General features: G+C 40.3%; 1 protein-coding gene across 2 annotated transcripts in view; it reads right to left on the bottom strand.

Moving 5' to 3' along the window:
• Positions 1-466: 466 nt before the first annotated feature.
• Positions 467-17,626, bottom strand: part of scai (suppressor of cancer cell invasion) — a 136,695-nt gene continuing 119,535 nt past the window's right edge. Inside the window, exons 10-17 of one of the 2 annotated variants that reach the window (XM_034192575.1) lie at positions 15,659-15,760; positions 14,295-14,373; positions 11,879-11,978; positions 6,927-7,008; positions 6,754-6,826; positions 6,205-6,378; positions 5,865-5,965; positions 467-2,034 (exon numbers count right to left, since the gene is read on the bottom strand). In XM_034192575.1, the coding sequence (XP_034048466.1) occupies positions 1,888-2,034; positions 5,865-5,965; positions 6,205-6,378; positions 6,754-6,826; positions 6,927-7,008; positions 11,879-11,978; positions 14,295-14,373; positions 15,659-15,760 (858 nt within the window). In that variant the 3' untranslated portion in view covers positions 467-1,887. Of the gene's footprint in view, positions 2,035-5,864; positions 5,966-6,204; positions 6,379-6,753; positions 6,827-6,918; positions 7,009-11,878; positions 11,979-14,294; positions 14,374-15,658; positions 15,761-17,626 lie in introns of those variants that run through there. The other variant, XR_004566083.1, reaches the window with a different exon arrangement.

Raw genomic sequence — 17,626 nt, 5'->3', positions numbered from 1 at the left:
CGGCTCGTCTGAAGGATAACAAGAAGTTAAATCTGTTATAAACATAAAAATAAATACTTTAACAGCTGCAGACAAGAAGGCTCAAAATGCTTTCTGCAGCTTGTTAGGCGCGTGTGAACGGCTCCTGCTGCAGCCTCCTCTGTGATTCAGGATGTGATTACAGCCATTTTCAACGGCCAATGTGCAGAAAAAGAGATTAATCCGCCACAAAATAATTATTTTATATACACAGCGTCCAGCACAGAGCAGCCAGTAGAACAAAGAACAGCGTCCAGCTGTGAACGGGTGGGATCGTCAGGATGACGTTCGTGTTATTGCGTGAAGCAAAGGCATGCTCATGTAAATGGGCCATCACACTGTGGCCGGCGTTCGCCCAGTATAGAAATGCTGATTTTTCAGTAGATGTTAGGATTCCCATAAACAGTTTTGGGCTGCTACACGGCGAGACTGCAGTGTGGTTGTGGTTGTTACTGCATATTCATCCCTCCTCAACTCCACTGTAGCCATTTCATCTGGAAGTAAATTTGAATTTTATGGTTGCATTACCTAATAATGAGGCCAGCATCGACATATTTGAAGAAGACAGCAGATAACCTTTAGAAGGGTCATACAAACCACAGAATTACCGTGCCGAGAAATGACCTACATTTATAACAGGAGTTTAAAATGTTAGTCAAGCTTCTTTTTTACGACAGTTAAAAGGACAAATTTTGACATTATTCATTTACGTAACAGAATGCTACATGTTCTTAAAAAAGTTATAGTGCAAACATCACTCAAAATCCTCTCCTCTTACCTTAGATTGTCTCAGTCTGTTGACTCACACAAAAGTGAAAACTCATGCACTTTAAAGTACTTCAGCACATGGACGGTCGGTCAGTATTTACGATTCAATTCCAAACTCCCACACTTTTAAATAACCTTCAAGTCATTCATAAATTCTGTCATGGAAGTGGAAGCCATTTGTGGATAAAAGAACTAAAAGGATACATTTGGTGCCTTTTTTGTGTACAAATTCAGCACGTCATAAAGGAATAACTTTCAAAATACACAGAGCCAAAACTGCAGCTTTTTAAATCATGTGCAAGAAAAGGTATTAAATAGACTGACATGGTTAATGACGTGAGACAATAGCTTCACAATGAATGAAGGCTTACAGAACGCAACAGAACTTGCAGACCAAAACCTCATGCACCTCAGTCTGCTACAAGTCAAGCCATTATACAGCAAGCTGCCAAATACAAACCCCATAAGATTTTAGAAGAAATCTGACAGATTCCAACCAACTGCACTATTTATGTTCAAATGGTCAAACCCAGTTTTTTTTTCTAATAACATATTTCCTGATCCAATGAAGAGATCTATAACATACTATGTTCTCTTAAAGTATCATCTTCGTCTTATTTTGCTTCAATTTGATCAATTTACTTCACATTTATTCTTCTATGTCCTTCAGACTAACTCAACCCTCCAGTTAAAAAAAAAATTCTTTTAAACTTTATTTTTAGAAAACTAACACTGCCAACTTCACAGTTTTCTACCATGAGTAATAACATAGCAGGCTGCAGTTTTATACTTTGCATTTAGATGAGGAATGAGAAATTGAAAGACTATTTACAAATTATTTGCCGTGTGCGTTCAATGAGGCAAACTACTGTGGTGGAAAATGGAAAATGTATGTGGTATTAAAACCTTCAACTTACTTATGTGAACATTTTAATGTTCCACTACATTTTTTTCCCCCACAAACACAGAACATAAACCTTTACGTGCTGAATGAGCTAATTCATTATCGGGTTTAAAAAATAAAATAAAAACCTTCACGGCTCTGGCAAGTGAGTCAGTGTCTGTACGTGTACACATGCCAGTTTGCCCTGCAGGTCGATGTCAGTAGGTTTCCAGTGAATCGTCCCAAAATAGGCTCTGCACATCCAGCATGGTAGCCAGCTCCAAAATATGCTTCTGCAGAAGGCTGTTCTCCACCGTGTCCTGCTTGGGGAGCTCTGGGTATGACTCTGGAAAGCTCCTGGACTCCTGCAAGCACAACAAACCACCTTAAAAAATATAATATTCACATGAACATTATTTGATTGAAAAGACTGACATCACCAGCTGCTATAAGCTGTTCCAGTGAAAAGGCAGGTCAGGTCTGGACAGAAAAGCACCCCACATGGTCAAAATGTAGCTGATCTCCCTCACCAATGTAAGTGACACTCTCCCATTTGAAGTCTCCCTAAGTAAAGGTTTGGTATTCAAGGACCATCCAAGAGATGCAGTACCAAAGGAATCAAGTTATCGCCTTAGGCCACTGGTTAGTGTCTAAATCTTACAACCATATAATAAGCCAGGAAGCGCCAGGACCTGAAAAACTGGATTGTCATTGTCCTGCAAAGGTACTGACATCACCTCCTTGGCATCTCTCAAACTCAAAGGCTGTGGACACAGAGAGTCAGTGCAAAGATAAATAACTACCCCAGATTCTCAAGCGCTACAGTCAGAAGATCCAATGATTCTATAGAGATCAGTAGCACAGTACTCAATTAAAACATGTATTGCGCTGTAGTCTTGTCTACGTATGCATGACTGCATGATTTTCTGTGAAGAAAGTCAGATCCCAAAAACCTTTGGTCAGACAGTGTTTTTGTAAGATAAACATTTCTATAAATGCTTAAGAAACATTTTGTCTGAGGTTAAAGAGTTAAGTTGTCATGGCCAAGCAGCCACATACAGCAAAGGGCATGAGATGTTCTCCACGTCCTGCTAGAACAGCAACAATGTACCTTCGTACTGATTTGACAAGAGTCTCCAGCTCTACAGGAGGGATGGAACACCATTCTTCTAAAAGATATTCCCTCATCTGGGACCCTACTTTAACAGCAGACACTAAGTAGATTTGAGCTGAAGGTGGTAGCTCTTTTGGGGTTTCTCCAGGTCCACTTCGCTCAGGGTTCATACACCATTTCCAATTTAAAATTTAAGCACTTTTAAGTCTAATTTTGAGGCTTTTCCAGCACCTTACAGTTGTAGTAAATGGCATATTTACACACATGCTGGTGGAGTTTATTTTTTATTTTGACTGAACATTGTAGTGGATGGATTGGGGTGGGTGAACAGAGTGCCCAAGGGGAGAGAGGGGTTTTGAAAGATAAGATGCTTTTAGATGCATTCTGGGGTACTTTGAGGCATAAAAGTTTGTTTCCCAAGTAGGCTTTTATAAAAGTACAATCAAGACAAACATTATGTGAGAATACACCTTTAAAAAACCGCTGACATTATAACAGACACTTTCACAAACTGTACTAAACATTGTCATGCAAGCCATATTGACCTTTGATCCCACAATGTCCTTTGAACTACACATTCAAGAAATTACTGAGACTGCTTCCCATTACCACCGTAATATTGTGAAAATTCGTCCTATCTTGTCTATGGCTGCTGCTGAGAATGATTTGTATGTTTGTCTCTTCTTGACTGGATTACTGTAAAATTCCTATTCTGTGTCTTACCTCAGTCCAGCATCAGAGGTTACATAAATACATCAAATTGAAATTCAACAATGGAAACTAAACAGAGACTGGTTTGTCATCTGCAGTATACTGCATAGATCCATATTTGAGGATGGATGCAGTGTCGTTTCTTTTACATCTCAATGACAAGTCATGATTTCGATTGACACAATGTAACAATGATGACTGTCCATCCTTCAGGCATGCAGTAACAGACGTCCGTTTTCTAAGTTATTGGTGTTATTAGACAGGGTGTTTTGCTCTTTGGTAGAGACATTTATTGATATTTGCTTGAAATGAGCATGACTGCTAATTGTGTTTTATCCCTGGAGCCCAACAACTGCCAAAGATGAGGAACAGCTCAAAGTAGTGACGCCATCACATTTTGTTATGTTACAGCCTTATTCCAAAATGTATAAAAAAAAATTTCTACAAAAAACCTACACAAAATACCCCATAATGACTGTTGTGAATGAGATTGTTTTGTTGCAAATGTATTAAAAATTAAAAAACTAAGAAATCACATGTACATAAGTATTCACAGCCTTTATCATGAAGCTCAAAATTGAGCTCAGGTGCATCCTGTTTCTGTGATCATCCTTGAGATGTTTCTACAGCTTAACTGGAGTCCACCTGGGGTAAATTCAGTTGATTGGACATGATTTGTACAGACACACACCTGTCTACATATAAGGTCCCACAGTTGACAGTCAGAGCACAAACCAAGCATGAAGTCAAAGGAATTATCTGCACAACTCCGAGACAGGATTGTTTTGAGACACAAATCTGGGGAAGGGTACAGAAACATTTCTGCAGCTTTCTCAAAAACTTTTTTCACATTGGTGTCAGGGCATTTGCCCCCTGGTCTCTCCCCTCATCTTTTCCCCCTAGGTCATTTCCCGCTGGCCCGTTTCTCCTCTGGTCGTTGGTATGCAGGGCTAAGGACTGTATCAATGGTCCTCGCCTACTACCCCAGCAAAATGGAGACCTTCAATCGCCTCTGCATTACAAGCAGACCACCACCAGTCAGCCAGTTCTTCACATGGATAGTCCACAACTTCTGTTATTTTCTGCCAAAACAGATTTACATCTCCTTGCACAAGCTAATCACTGGTTCACAGAGGAAACTTTCAAAATTGTGCTGGAATTATTTTCCAACTCTACACAATCCATGCTTTGATTAATGACCAGGTTATCCCTTATGTCTATGCTCTACTTCCAAACAAACAGGAAAGAACTTATAATTCCCTATTCACAGCACTGAAGTATGCAGAGATCAACTTAAACCCAGTCACCATCTTGATGTATTTTGAGCAGGCAGCCCTCAATACAACCCTGGCCGCCTTTCTAGAAACAGAGGTGCAAGGGTGCCTTCACCACGTGGCCAAGTGTGTGTACCGTCGAGTGCAGGCGGAAGGGCTCCAGGAGAAATATGCTGCTGATGCTGAGCTCTCCCTTGCAACCAGGATATTCCCTGCTCTCACCTTTGTTCCTGCCTGAGGAGCTCCAGCCTGTGGTCAACTACTTTGAGGACACCTTCATTGTTTGCCCAAATAGGAGAAACTGCAGGGGTGCAGTTTCAACCTCACAATCTGGAATGTATCAGCAAGAATACAGGAAGGGCTGCCATGCACAAACAGCAGTGTAGAAGGGTGGCACCACTGCATGGCTGCTAATGTTGGTTGTCACCACTCGACAGCTGGGTGTTCTTGAATATACTAAAGAAGGAACAAGTAATGAAGAGAGTCGTCTATCAGTTGGGAGCTGGCGAGCCTGCCCCACCACAACACCAAGTGTACCGGGACACCACCCGCAGAATTCAAACCATTATGGTTGACTACCAAGAGACTACTGCTTGGACTTCCTCTGCAATATTGCCCATAAATTGCAGCTATAAACAATGTCCTAAAAAATTAATTTTTTGCATATTTGTAAAGACTCATTGATACAACATTTTGCATGCCAAATTATCAAATAGTAATGTCAATTTCTCATGCTCATTTTGTAAAAGTCCCAATAAAACAGGAAAATGTCTTAATTATATTAACTGTCATATATACAGTTTGAAAGGTAAATACAATGTAGTACAAAAGAAAGCATGCACGGGGTGGGGGGTAATCGGGAAGGGGGAAATGACCGTGGGGGGGTGCTATAGAACCTTCACCTTGTCATTATGGAGTACTATGTGTAGAACTTTGAGGAAAAAAAAAAGAATTTCATCCATTTTGGAATAAGACTGTAACAACAAAATATGGAAAAAGTGAAGTGCTGTGAATACTGTCCAGATGCACTGCACACTGCATTACAGGAACTGATTTAGTAAAGACTAGGCAAAGCATCGTCAACACTATGACATACCCGAAAGTGTTTATGCAATCTCAGTGCTGCTGAAGAGAACACAAATCGGATCAGCAGCAGTCGAAGGAACTCGTCCCCAAAAAATTGCAAAAAGGCTTGATCTGTGAAGACATTTAATAAACAAGAGCCACTTGTAATATATTCATTCCTAGCTTAAAACAAAGTCAGTCGTGAAGTAAAACTATGCAATACGGCATATTTTCAGCTGTATAGCTTCAAAATTGCTATCTAAAGTTATTACTCTTCCAACAATCAACATTGTGTTTGGAATAACAGATAGAGCAATACACTGATATTAATAATAACAAACAGATTATAGAATATACAAGTGATGTGAGACCTATAGATCGTGATCGAGTGATCATTTGCCCAATGTCGCGGTAGACTTTGTGAAGAAATTCTTGTGCTCTGTCCCACAGTCCTCGTCGCACATTATTCAGCCCGCACACAGACGAAAAGGCCAAGAGGGGACTGTACAGGAACAGCGTGAAGAGACTCCCACGCTGAGACTGATCTGAATTGGTGAGCAAAGAACCATGACACAATTTAACAAATAGAGAGGCCTGAAGACCTAGTTAAGCAATCATCCACCTCCAGCTTCACCCACATAAAGATTTTTCCTCTATAAATATCACATTCAGACAGAGACAGAAAATTCCACTTCAAATCCATCAGAGAATAAACACTCTTTACCACTGGCTGGGAAAATTATTTTAAAATAACTGTACTATGCTGAAGAAAGGACAGATTACCAAATTAAAACTTGCTGGTTACAGTACCAATTCCGATTTAACAAAACTACCAGCTTTTATATTTAAAAACAAACAAAAAAAAAAACACTGCAGTTTGTCATTTACTTCACAATTTGTTTCTCAAAACAGACACATACCTTGTACACTCTTAGGATAGACTGTGGGAGACAGCAGGCACACCACAGGCTGACCAAACAGATTTGTAAAATTCTATGTGGATAAAGATAAGAGAGAAATAGTAAGTCTGAGAGCTTAGATGCACAAAGTGCTTATATAAGGGTTTTTGTAGCCTGGGAACATACATTGTTACCTTGTACGCTGTGCTGTTTGAAGAATCTACAATTACAAAAAGTGGCTTCCGGGTAAAAGGGAATAAATCTCCTGGATGAAGGCTGCAAAACATTTCAAATGATCATTTGCAGCCATATGGGAGGGCAAGCTGACACTGACTCACAGCATTGATTAATCTGAAACAACATGTAAGACATTCAGTTTCAGGCATCCAGGGCTGTTTTGTAGATTAGCTGTGTACATTAACAAAAGCAAAAAAAGGTTTGGTACATATTCACTATCATCATATTCACCATCAACTCATTTGCCCTTTTGACGCTGCAAATCTCGTAAAACTTCGGAGAGTTCGCCACGCTGCGAGATCTCAGTAACATTGAGAACTGCACTGAGATGCTCTGATCACGCTGCACTTTAACCGCTGCACACAGACAACAGCAATAACATCGCAACATAAAACTATTTTTATATTGTGCCTAAAACGCTCATGAATATATTCTCTGGGTTTATAGACGTTATTGCGTTTGTTTTATGTAAACATGCGAGAATCACAGGCTGTCTTTCTGTTATTTTCAATGGGAGCTGCTGTGAGCTATGCTCGCTTCCTGATCATGTCGTTCTGGGGGAAAGTGAAGTTTGCTCTTTAATGTCTAGATTATTGTTCTTTACAACACTGTTTGTCCTCTTTGTTTCAGACTAATATATATAATATGTCTGAAATTCAGTTTGCATTTATTAAATTCCACGCAGATTTAATGTAGCAGACACGGATTATTTGTTATATTTTTTTTTAGCAAGTTTTCAGGGTATCATGCAGCAGTATCTTATTAATGTGATGAAAAGCATAAAAAAATTACATTTTTGTAGTATAATATTCATTTACAATCGTCATCATGCGGAGTCTCTATGTTGTTTTGACTGCAGCGACTCTCTGGCATGCAAGGGATTATGGGACACATAAAGAGGGCGAATGGATAAACACTTCCCCAGGGAATCTTGCTGTATAGTGGTGCAGAGCTTTGGCCCATGAATACCCTACAGCTCGAAGCAGTGGGCGTGTCGTTTAGTCATGTTATACACTCATGTTAAAGCAGATAACCCGTAAATTGGAGAGGAAATGGCGTCTCACTAATTTAGAAGATCTTCACTTAGCCTGGAAAAAGAGTCTGTTGCTCTATAAAAAAGCCCTCCGTAAAGCTAGGACATCTTTCTACTCATCACTAATTGAAGAAAATAAGAACAACCCCAGGTTTCTTTTCAGCACTGTAGCCAGGCTGACAAAGAGTCAGAGCTCTATTGAGCTCAGTATTCCATTAACTTTAACTAGTAATGACTTCATGACTTTCTTTGCTAACAAAATTTTAACTATTAGAGAAAAAATTACTCATAACCATCCCAAAGACGTATCGTTATCTTTGGCTGCTTTCAGTGATGCCGGTATTTGGTTAGACTCTTTCTCTCCGATTGTTCTGTCTGAGTTATTTTCATTAGTTACTTCATCCAAACCATCAACATGTTTATTAGACCCCATTCCTACCAGGCTGCTCAAGGAAGCCCTACCATTATTTAATGCTTCGATCTTAAATATGATCAATCTATCTTTGTTAGTTGGCTATGTACCACAGGCTTTTAAGGTGGCAGTAATTAAACCATTACTTAAAAAGCCATCACTTGACCCAGCTATCTTAGCTAATTATAGGCCAATCTCCAACCTTCCTTTTCTCTCAAAAATTCTTGAAAGGGTAGTTGTAAAACAGCTAACTGATCATCTGCAGAGGAATGGTCTATTTGAAGAGTTTCAGTCAGGTTTTAGAATTCATCATAGTACAGAAACAGCATTAGTGAAGGTTACAAATGATCTTCTTATGGCCTCGGACAGTGGACTCATCTCTGTGCTTGTTCTGTTAGACCTCAGTGCTGCTTTTGATACTGTTGACCATAAAATTTTATTACAGAGATTAGAGCATGCCATAGGTATTAAAGGTACTGCGCTGCGGTGGTTTGAATCATATTTGTCTAATAGATTACAATTTGTTCATGTAAATGGGGAATCTTCTTCATAGACTAAAGTTAATTATGGAGTTCCACAAGGTTCTGTGCTAGGACCAATTTTATTCACTTTATACATGCTTCCCTTAGGCAGTATTATTAGACGGTATTGCTTAAATTTTCATTGTTACGCAGATGATACCCAGCTTTATCTATCCATGAAGCCAGAGGACACACACCAATTAGCTAAACTGCAGGATTGTCTTACAGACATAAAGACATGGATGACCTCTAATTTCTTGCTTTTAAACTCAGATAAAACTGAAGTTATTGTACTTGGCCCCACAAATCTTAGAAACATGGTGTCTAACCAGATCCTTACTCTGGATGGCATTACCCTGACCTCTAGTAATACTGTGAGAAATCTTGGAGTCATTTTTGATCAGGATATGTCATTCAAAGCGCATATTAAACAAATATGTAGGACTGCTTTTTTGCATTTACGCAATATCTCTAAAATCAGAAAGGTCTTGTCTCAGAGTGATGCTGAAAAACTAATTCATGCATTTATTTCCTCTAGGTTGGACTATTGTAATTCATTATTATCAGGTTGTCCTAAAAGTTCCCTAAAAAGCCTTCAGTTAATTCAAAATGCTGCAGCTAGAGTACTGACGGGGACTAGAAGGAGAGAGCATATCTCACCCATATTGGCCTCTCTTCATTGGCTTCCTGTTAATTCTAGAATAGAATTTAAAATTCTTCTTCTTACTTATAAGGTTTTGAATAATCAGGTCCCATCTTATCTTAGGGACCTCGTAGTACCATATCACCCCAATAGAGCGCTTCGCTCTCAGACTGCAGGCTTACTTGTAGTTCCTAGGGTTTGTAAGAGTAGAATGGGAGGCAGAGCCTTCAGCTTTCAGGCTCCTCTCCTGTGGAACCAGCTCCCAATTCAGATCAGGGAGACAGACACCCTCTCTACTTTTAAGATTAGGCTTAAAACTTTCCTTTTTGCTAAAGCTTATAGTTAGGGCTGGATCAGGTGACCCTGAACCATCCCTTAGTTATGCTGCTATAGACGTAGACTGCTGGGGGGTTCCCATGATGCACTGTTTCTTTCTCTTTTTGCTCTGTATGCACCACTCTGCATTTAATCATTAGTGATCGATCTCTGCTCCCCTCCACTGCATGTCTTTTTCCTGGTTCTCTCCCTCAGCCCCAACCAGTCCCAGCAGAAGACTGCCCCTCCCTGAGCCTGGTTCTGCTGGAGGTTTCTTCCTGTTAAAAGGGAGTTTTTCCTTCCCACTGTAGCCAAGTGCTTGCTCACAGGGGGTCGTTTTGACCGTTGGGGTTTTACATAATTATTGTATGGCCTTGCCTTACAATATAAAGCGCCTTGGGGCAACTGTTTGTTGTGATTTGGCGCTATATAAAAAAAATTGATTGATTGATTGATGTTGCTGGGTTTGTTTTGCGACACTGTTCTTCATAACGACCACTGCTCTAGCAAGAGCAATGCAAAGCATGGCGTACACCCCTCTTATGTCAAGGTGGTATGTGGTTTCATAGTAGAGGTGAGAATGAGGTCTGGAAATTATTTCCACAGGGAAAGACTGAAGTTTGGACACACTTTCCCATTCAGTTGAAAGGTAAAGTGTGCCAAAGTTTTGACTGGTAGTGTATGTGGTTTATTTGTATAGAAAAATATTGTTGCTTTACCATTGGAATGTGCTGTATTAACCACCATTTTCACAAAGGACACTTCTTCGAGCTTCCCTCAATATACCCTCAAGAAATGGTTTCAATCAAATGAGGTGTTCTTTAGTTATTATGTGAAAATGAAAACTTTACAGATAAATGCCTACATGGACTCCTGGATGGGGTGAAAACATAATTCCTCCAATTTTCAAAACTAAAAATATCAGAAATGTCACACTTAAGCCATGACATTTCACCATTTCAGCATTTCTATTATTGTGCTGTGTCAAGCCAATACAAAACCAAACCAAAACTAGAACATTACATTAAAGCCGTGATCACAACCCGCCGTACTTGCACGTGTGTGCAGTCTACTTGCAAAAACATGGGCTAAATTTGGAGATCCGTACGTCGTAAGTACTGACTCAGTCCGAATTTAGGAACACGCAGACATGCCGTAGAGGTTTTAGTGCATGCAGAACCTTCGCTGCGGTCAGGCTGCTGATTCACCAGCAGTACAGATGACGCACGTTGTGAGTACTGCCTCAGTACGGATTCAAAGTAGCACATTTTCATTCAATTACTACTGAATTAACCAAATCCGTACGGAGGCAGTAGGCTACTCACCACATACTATGGAATTAAATTGTAGGTATCAGATCTTGAAGATTGTGATACACATATATAAATTAGAATTAAGTTGAAATTTAAAAAGCTGGTAATCAAGTGTGTAGTGAATATATTCCTCTATCAGTGTTTCACAACTTGTGTGACTTTTCACTAACAGGATGGACATGCTCATGCATCGCAGACGCTGAAAAACACCTCCCGCTCCGGTCCCACTCATAACACACACATCAAAAGAAAAGCCGACCCCCCCTATTACACTCCTAGACACGCGTGTTGAACGTACTCCCTCCCTCTTCTTGCTACTGCCTCCCTACGTTTTCACAAAAACGTAGTGGCCGTGGCATCCGCAGAAAACGTACAGCGGAAAAAAAACGCACAGTGGGTTGTGACCGGTGCTTAACGGCGGTACGAGACTTGACAAAAGAATCCCAGCATGAAGGACAAATATGTCAAATGAAGCGCAAAACAAGTCAGCACTACGCAAAGGAGATTTCAGCGTAGGGTGAAAAAATAATGGCTTATTTCTTAATTATTTGACCGTTTACACATCACAGCACTGCTACAAAAGCAGAAAAATACTGAGGTGCAGTGGACAGACATCAACACGAGAAACATGACAGATGCAAAGTAAATAACACTGCAGAGTGCATCTCTCACCAGTGCATTTCTTTCTGGGCCTGATTTCTTTTCTGCCCACTCTCTCCATTCATGACATCGCGATTTGTGTTTGTGAGAACTCCTCCAAAATCATATGGCCCTGAAAAATACAGATGGGGGTGGAAATGTAATTATAATTTCACTGCTTTTCTACATATGACCTTCTTTCTAGTCTTCATCAATGACTGTGGTTTCCAATCAGTACATGAACCACCAGACTAGACAGTACACTCCCCAGAATGTGATTTGTTCACTACATCAATGTTCACTTTTTGCACTTGGTGCATTAGAAACAGCTATGTACTGCACAGCAGTTATAGCAGGGTATATTAATAGTTAGTGACAACTATTATTATTATTATTATTGTCTTTGTACATCAACACAACGGAGCTGAATGAAACAACCAATGGGGCAGCGCAGTCTCGTTTGAACCCCTGCGTGATATCGCGGGATTTGACCACTTCCGGGGACAGTCTGCCATTGCGCAACACAAACACAGCATCACTTCACACGGAAAGATGGTGTACTGTTTTGTTTTCGGCTGCAATCACCGAAGCAGTAGCAAAAAGTGCAGTTTTTTCAGTTCCCAGTGGAAAAGGCAAGACGAGGCAAATGGAAGAGGTCGTGTCGGTAAGTTTTAATGTGAACAATAATGGAGCTGTCCCCAGAAGCAGGATTATTGCGTCATATGCTCTTTTATTTAACCCCTTGATCTCCCACCCTCAAATGAGACTACACTGCCCAATACAGTTTCCTGTACATATGTTGCAAAATTATTAGTGCAGCTGCTGATCAGTAGTGCAGGTACACATTATAGCTGGTCTCTGTAACATGGGTAAAGAACCCCCACCAGGCCAGAAATATTTTGTTAACACAGATTTAAAATATGGACAAGTATTCATTCATTTAGACGGCAATACCTTAACTGGTGGTCACGTGACAAGAGCACGACGGTAAAAACGCTTGCTTCAATTGAAGTTAACAGTCAGAGCTTTCAACAGAAGATGACATAATTGGACACCTCCTCTACTTCCAAAAATATTTTCACTGCACTCTTTTTCCCCCCAAATACTCCCTCACCCTTTGCACATTCCATCACTCTTAAAAGTCCTGTCTGCAGCACCAACTTCTCCAGCTATGCAATGTTGTGTTTTTCATTACACCCTCTGTCTCCAGTTGCATTGCTAAAACACCTCATTAACTCCTTTTTGCACAACAGGCACCTTTGCTGCTCAAGTCAAAGACATAAATGGGAAAAAAGAAAACTGTATAACACTGAGTGATTCTTAAGGGCAGCCGGTCGTCAGCCTGATCCCGTCAGATCTTAGAAGATAAGCAGAGCAGGATCTGGTTAGGAACACCAGCGGCTGTGTGTGATCCTCCAGGTAAAACTGGAGTTGCATCAGGAAGGGCATCCGGCATAAAAACTTGTGCCAATTACTGATATGGATCTGGCTGTATTCACTGTGGCGATTCCAAACAAAACCGGGAGCAGCCGAATGAACAACAACAACTGTGTGATTCTTAACATAGTTTGTGGTACAGTAGCCTGGCCACTGCACAGTGCATGACTGAGTATTATGAACTGGTGTCCCACAGGCCACGTTAGGCTGAGCCTCCTTTGGTGAGAACATGCTTTAACAGGGTGTCTGGCCTTGCATTCTAAAAGGAAAAAAGTGTGTGCTCATGCACCCTGAGTTCTTGTCATTGGTGACTGGGAAAGATTGTGACAAATATGTACGTTAAATTTTGCTTGTACCCAGAAATAGTGTTTACATCTTTACATTTGGTGCTGTAGAAATGAATCACAATTGAGTGTGATCCTAGTCTTTGAGTATTTGTTTTTAATATGAAAAGTACTCCTGTAGTTTTCTGTTGAAAATGTTTTTAAACCATCAGTGATCAAGCTTTGCAGAAGTGTGGTAGGGTTACATAAATACTGAGTACTCCACTTTAACAATAATAATGTAGCTTTAATAAGTGCTCTGGAATTCTCCTTTAATGTTGAGTCAAAGATGAAGGCAGCGAAAATGGAAAGTTGACAGGACTAATGTTTTAAGAGAAATTAGGGATCGTAGGTAACAACGGATGTTGATATAACTATTAATTAGTCCCTGGTAACCAGAAAAGCTATGAACAAAGGAAATACTTCAATCTTGCCAGTTGTAAAACATGACAACTAAATGTGCCAAATAATAAATACAATTATTCACAAACGTTTCTCATTTTAATTTCCTGCACTTTCAGTTAAAATCATCATAGAAACTTTGCATAATTTAGCACTACCGTTGAAAAACGTCAGCTACCTATTTTATAAACACGACTAAATCTAGATCCAGTGGATCCCCACGGCAAGGCACTCGTATACAAACACACACACAGACACACACAAATACGCAAAGCTTGAGATTGTACCATCATAATCTGAATGTCCCGTAGGGAAGACTCCAGTAGCTGACAGGTAGACAAGCAGAACACTGTTTGCAGGCAATTCCTGAAAAACAGAATAAAAAAATAAATAAAATAACTGCAAGTCAGTTAACTGACTGAGTGGCTGACTGTGAGGCAAGGGAAGTTTATCGATACGTTACCTTTCAATAGTAAGGCCATTCAAAGTACTTTACATACAATATAAACAGTAGTATAACATAAAAAACAAGACAAGACAAAAATGTGCTAAAAGGAAATTAAAAAGAATTAGAGAACTTAAAAACAGTTCAAATGAACACTAATACTGTAAGTTTGTGTGTTTATATATATAATAGACATATAATAAACAAATTATTACCCTTGCTTGCTCGGTCTGTGCGGGGATATCAGACCTCTTGTGTTTTTCGCAAGGACCTCACTGACGCTCAGTCCGTACTGTCTGCACATCGGTCTAATATTTCCCTGTGCAGACCTCTCGCTTGGTTAATAATCCTTTAGTATTTTGAAGTCAATTCTTTAATGCACAGGAGGTCTTGACAACTGCAATGATCTATTTTCATGTGGTTTTAATCAGCTACAGCTATCTGATCGAGAGACCTCTCAACACACAGTTACAGTAGTCAAGCATGGACAAGTTTTTCTAAGTCTTGCTGGGAGATACCAGTGAGTCCTTTTATCCCCACAATGTTTTGAAGGCGATAAGAGGGTGAATTTAAAATTGTGCTAATATGGCGGCTCCACAATGATGCCAAGATTTCTGGCTTAGTTTGTAGTTTTTAATTTTTCCAATTGAAGCTGAGCAGCTTTGGTCGTTGCTCTGTCGGCAAAAACAATAACTTCAGTTTTGATTTTGTTTACCTGGAGAAAATTCTGGTATATCCAACCACTGAGTTGCAAAATGCATTTTCTCAGATTTTGTACTGTATTCCCCTGATGATATAGTAATGTAGATTTGTGTGTGAGCTGCATCATTTTGGGAACTTTTTTTGTCATCAATTTTCATAATCTGAGCTAGTGGGAGCATGTATACATTAGAAATAAAAAAGACACAAAATGGAGCTTTGGGGAACTCCGTGTTATTGTCTGCTCAGGTGTGTAGTTAGTCTATAGGCACAAAGTGTTCTGTATCCTTAAGGAGGACTGATCTGCTGTGGACTGATCCTCCCAAGTGGAGGAAGCGAGAAGGGACTTAATTTTACAAAACTGGATGATTTAAATTTCATGAGGATTTCATATTTAGGCAGCACAGACGATTTTCCCATTCAGGCAGGAAACTTTCTCTAAAAGCAAAACTACTTGACATTCAAATCAGTTGTAACAATAACACAGGCTATATACTTAATATTGACCTTAAAAGAGGCAGACAGGAACGTGAAGAGTTGGCTGAATGTTGGCTTATACAACAAGTACTTGTGAGGATTTTCTCTTTTAGCTGGTTTCTCATTGGGTTCCTGCAAACAATGTCACACACACACACACACGCACACACACACAAAAAAGATTTCAAGTAAATGCATGAATTTTTTTTGTGAAGCCAGTCTCCCGTAGACAATTTCTGACCCTAATTGACATCCTGATTGCAAAAAGAAGGAAATCGGGCACAACTGTCCACAACAGCAGTCTAAAGTTGTATTTGGTAGTATACATATACGAGGTCTGTGATAAAAGTAACGGACCTTATTATTTTTTTCAAAAACCATATGGATTTGAATCACGTGTGATTACATCAGACATGGTTGAACCCTCGAGAGTTTTTTCACGCCTGTCGGTTACGTCATTCGCCTGTGGGCAGTCTTTGAGTGAGGAGTGGCCCACCCTCTCGTCATTTTTTCATTGTTTAGGAATGGCTCAGAGACTGCTGCTTTGTTTGATAATAATTTTTTCAAAACTGTAAGGCACAACTGAGTGGACACCACTCGATAAATTCAGCTGGTTTTCGGTAAAAATTTTAACGGCTGATGAGAGATTTTGGTCTGTAGTGTCGCTTTAAGGACGGCCCACGGCACCTGACGGCAATCTGCGCTTTGAGGCGGCAGCGTCTCGCCGTTTCAAGTTGAAAACTTCCACATTTCAGGCTCTGTTGACCCAGGAAGTCGTCAGAGAACAGAGAACTTTCAGAAGAAGTCGGCATGAGGAGTTTATTCGGACATTCCATTGTTAACGGACATTTTGTAATGAAAGAACGTGCGGGCAGAGTCGCATGTCGGGCCGGAATTTGCGCGTACGTCTTTCATTACAAAATGTCCTTAAACAGTGGAATGTCCGCATAAAGTCCTCATGCCGGCCTCCTCTGAATCTTCTCTGTTCTCTCACGACGTCCTGGGTGAATTAAGCCTTAAATTAGGATGTTTTCAGGTCGAAACACGCCGACGACGGCGCCTGGAAGCGCTGCGCGACGTCCCGCTCCGTGGGAAGTCCTTACAGCGACAAACACCCCATAATCTCTCATCAGCCGTTAAACGTTTCACCGAAAACCAGCTTAATTTCTCGAATAGTGTCCACTTGGATATCCCTCACAGGTCCAGAAAAAATGTTGATAAAGCAACGTGCGCCGTCCGCAGCGGCTATTCAGACAAAGAGATTCTGACGGGCGGGGTGGAGCACTCCTCACTCAAGGCCTGCCCACAGGCGAATGACGTCACCGACACGCGTGAAAAAACTCACGCATGCGCACGAGGGTTCAAGCATGTCTGACGTAAAAACATATGAATCAAATCCATTTATTTTTTGAAAAAAATAAAAAGGACCGCTTTTTTCATCACAGACCTCGTATACCAGGTTATAACCGATTACAGTGGGGCCAAAAAGTATTTAGCCAGCCCCTGATTGTGCAAGTTCTCCTACTTAGAAAGATGAGAGAGGTCTGTAATTTTCATCATAGGTACACTTCAACTATGGGAGACAAAATGAGAAAAAAAAAATCCAGGAAATCACATTGTAGGATTTTTAAAGAATTTATCTGTAAATTATGGTGGAAAATAAGTGTTTAGTCAACCACAAGCAAGCAAGATTTCTGGCTCTCACAGTCCTGTAACAACTTCTTTAAGAAGCTCTTCTGTCCTCCACCTGTTACCTGTATTAATGGCATCTGTTGGAACTCATCTGTATAAAAGACACCTGTCCACAGCCTCAAACAGTCAGACTCCAAACTCAACCATGGCCAAGACCAAAGAGCTGATGAAGGACACCAGGAAGAAAATTGCAGATGTGCACCAGGCTGGGAAGAGTGAATCTACAATAGTCAAGCAGGTTGGTGCGAGAAAATCAATTGTGGGAGCAATTGCAAGAAAATGGAAGACATACAAGACCATTGATAA

Source organism: Thalassophryne amazonica, chromosome 17, assembly GCF_902500255.1.
Source record: "Thalassophryne amazonica chromosome 17, fThaAma1.1, whole genome shotgun sequence".
NCBI classification, from domain to species: Eukaryota; Metazoa; Chordata; class Actinopteri; order Batrachoidiformes; family Batrachoididae; genus Thalassophryne; species Thalassophryne amazonica.
Note: the sequence above shows the minus strand (reverse complement) of the source record. Positions and strands in the feature narration are given on the sequence as shown.